Source organism: Rhagoletis zephyria, unplaced genomic scaffold, assembly GCF_001687245.7.
Source record: "Rhagoletis zephyria isolate East Lansing unplaced genomic scaffold, Rhagoletis_zephyria_1.1 Rzeph_scaffold_17393, whole genome shotgun sequence".
Lineage (NCBI taxonomy): Eukaryota > Metazoa > Arthropoda > Insecta > Diptera > Tephritidae > Rhagoletis > Rhagoletis zephyria.
The window spans coordinates 10,089-10,910 of NW_016174454.1; the positions used below are offsets into that span (position 1 = coordinate 10,089).

The 822-nt window shown below is 29.8% G+C and overlaps 1 protein-coding gene across 1 annotated transcript in view; it reads left to right on the forward strand.

Annotated features, from left to right (window-relative positions):
• Positions 1-774, forward strand: part of LOC108379814 (DNA replication complex GINS protein PSF1-like) — an 8,944-nt gene extending 8,170 nt beyond the window's left edge. Inside the window, exon 4 of the mRNA XM_017636162.1 lies at positions 631-774. Coding sequence (XP_017491651.1) covers positions 631-647 — 17 coding nt within the window. The 3' untranslated portion in view covers positions 648-774. The remainder of the gene's footprint in view (positions 1-630) is intronic.
• The last annotated feature ends 48 nt before the right edge of the window (positions 775-822 follow it).

Below are 822 nucleotides of genomic sequence, written 5' to 3' on the forward strand. Positions count from 1 at the left end.
AAAAAAAATCGGTAATATGGAGAAAAATGCCTGGAGCCATCAGCAAAAAACTTAGCTACAGTTTTATACAAAAATTGAAATGGCTATAAAACTGCATAACAGAAAATGTACGCAGATTAATGGAGTGAGCTTACATTTGTATGTATGTAAGTATGTACATTAGGCTGGTACAAAAAAAAAAAATTAAAGTCGGAATTCTAATGCTCTCACCCCCTAGGATTGTTCTATACCGAGAAACATTTCGTAAAAATGGTATAGAATTCTTGAAAATCAATATATGTACATATGTACATATACATAGAGAAATTTAAAATCCAATGATTGCACCAAAGGAAAATATGTATTGGTAATAAATGTTTAACATTCTTAACTACTGTTACACTTTTGCTCCTTAGTGTACATGCGTATGTATATACAATGTGTGCATAACATACTGCAAATAGAGATTTTCAGGATTATTTAATATTTCGTTTTTTTTAGCGAAATTCATATGAAATATCTAAGCTGTAATTTTTATAATCTCCATATGTAAATTTTCCTTTTACTTCTTTCCCTTTATTTCATTACCTTCTGTAATCCCATATTGATCGCTTAATATTTTCTATATGTTTCTTCCACATTATTTTTCAGACAATATACAGCGATAATTTTTTCCTGATATCGATGCAGATGTAGTAATTCAACAAGTGCATTATTTTTTCAAAGGCAAAAAAAAACCGTATTTAGAATATACCAAAAATCACTGAACAACTAAAGAGAAAGTTAATAAAAAAAGAGCTCATCGCCGAGGACCAAAGAGGATTTTCCACGGTTTCTGTACGG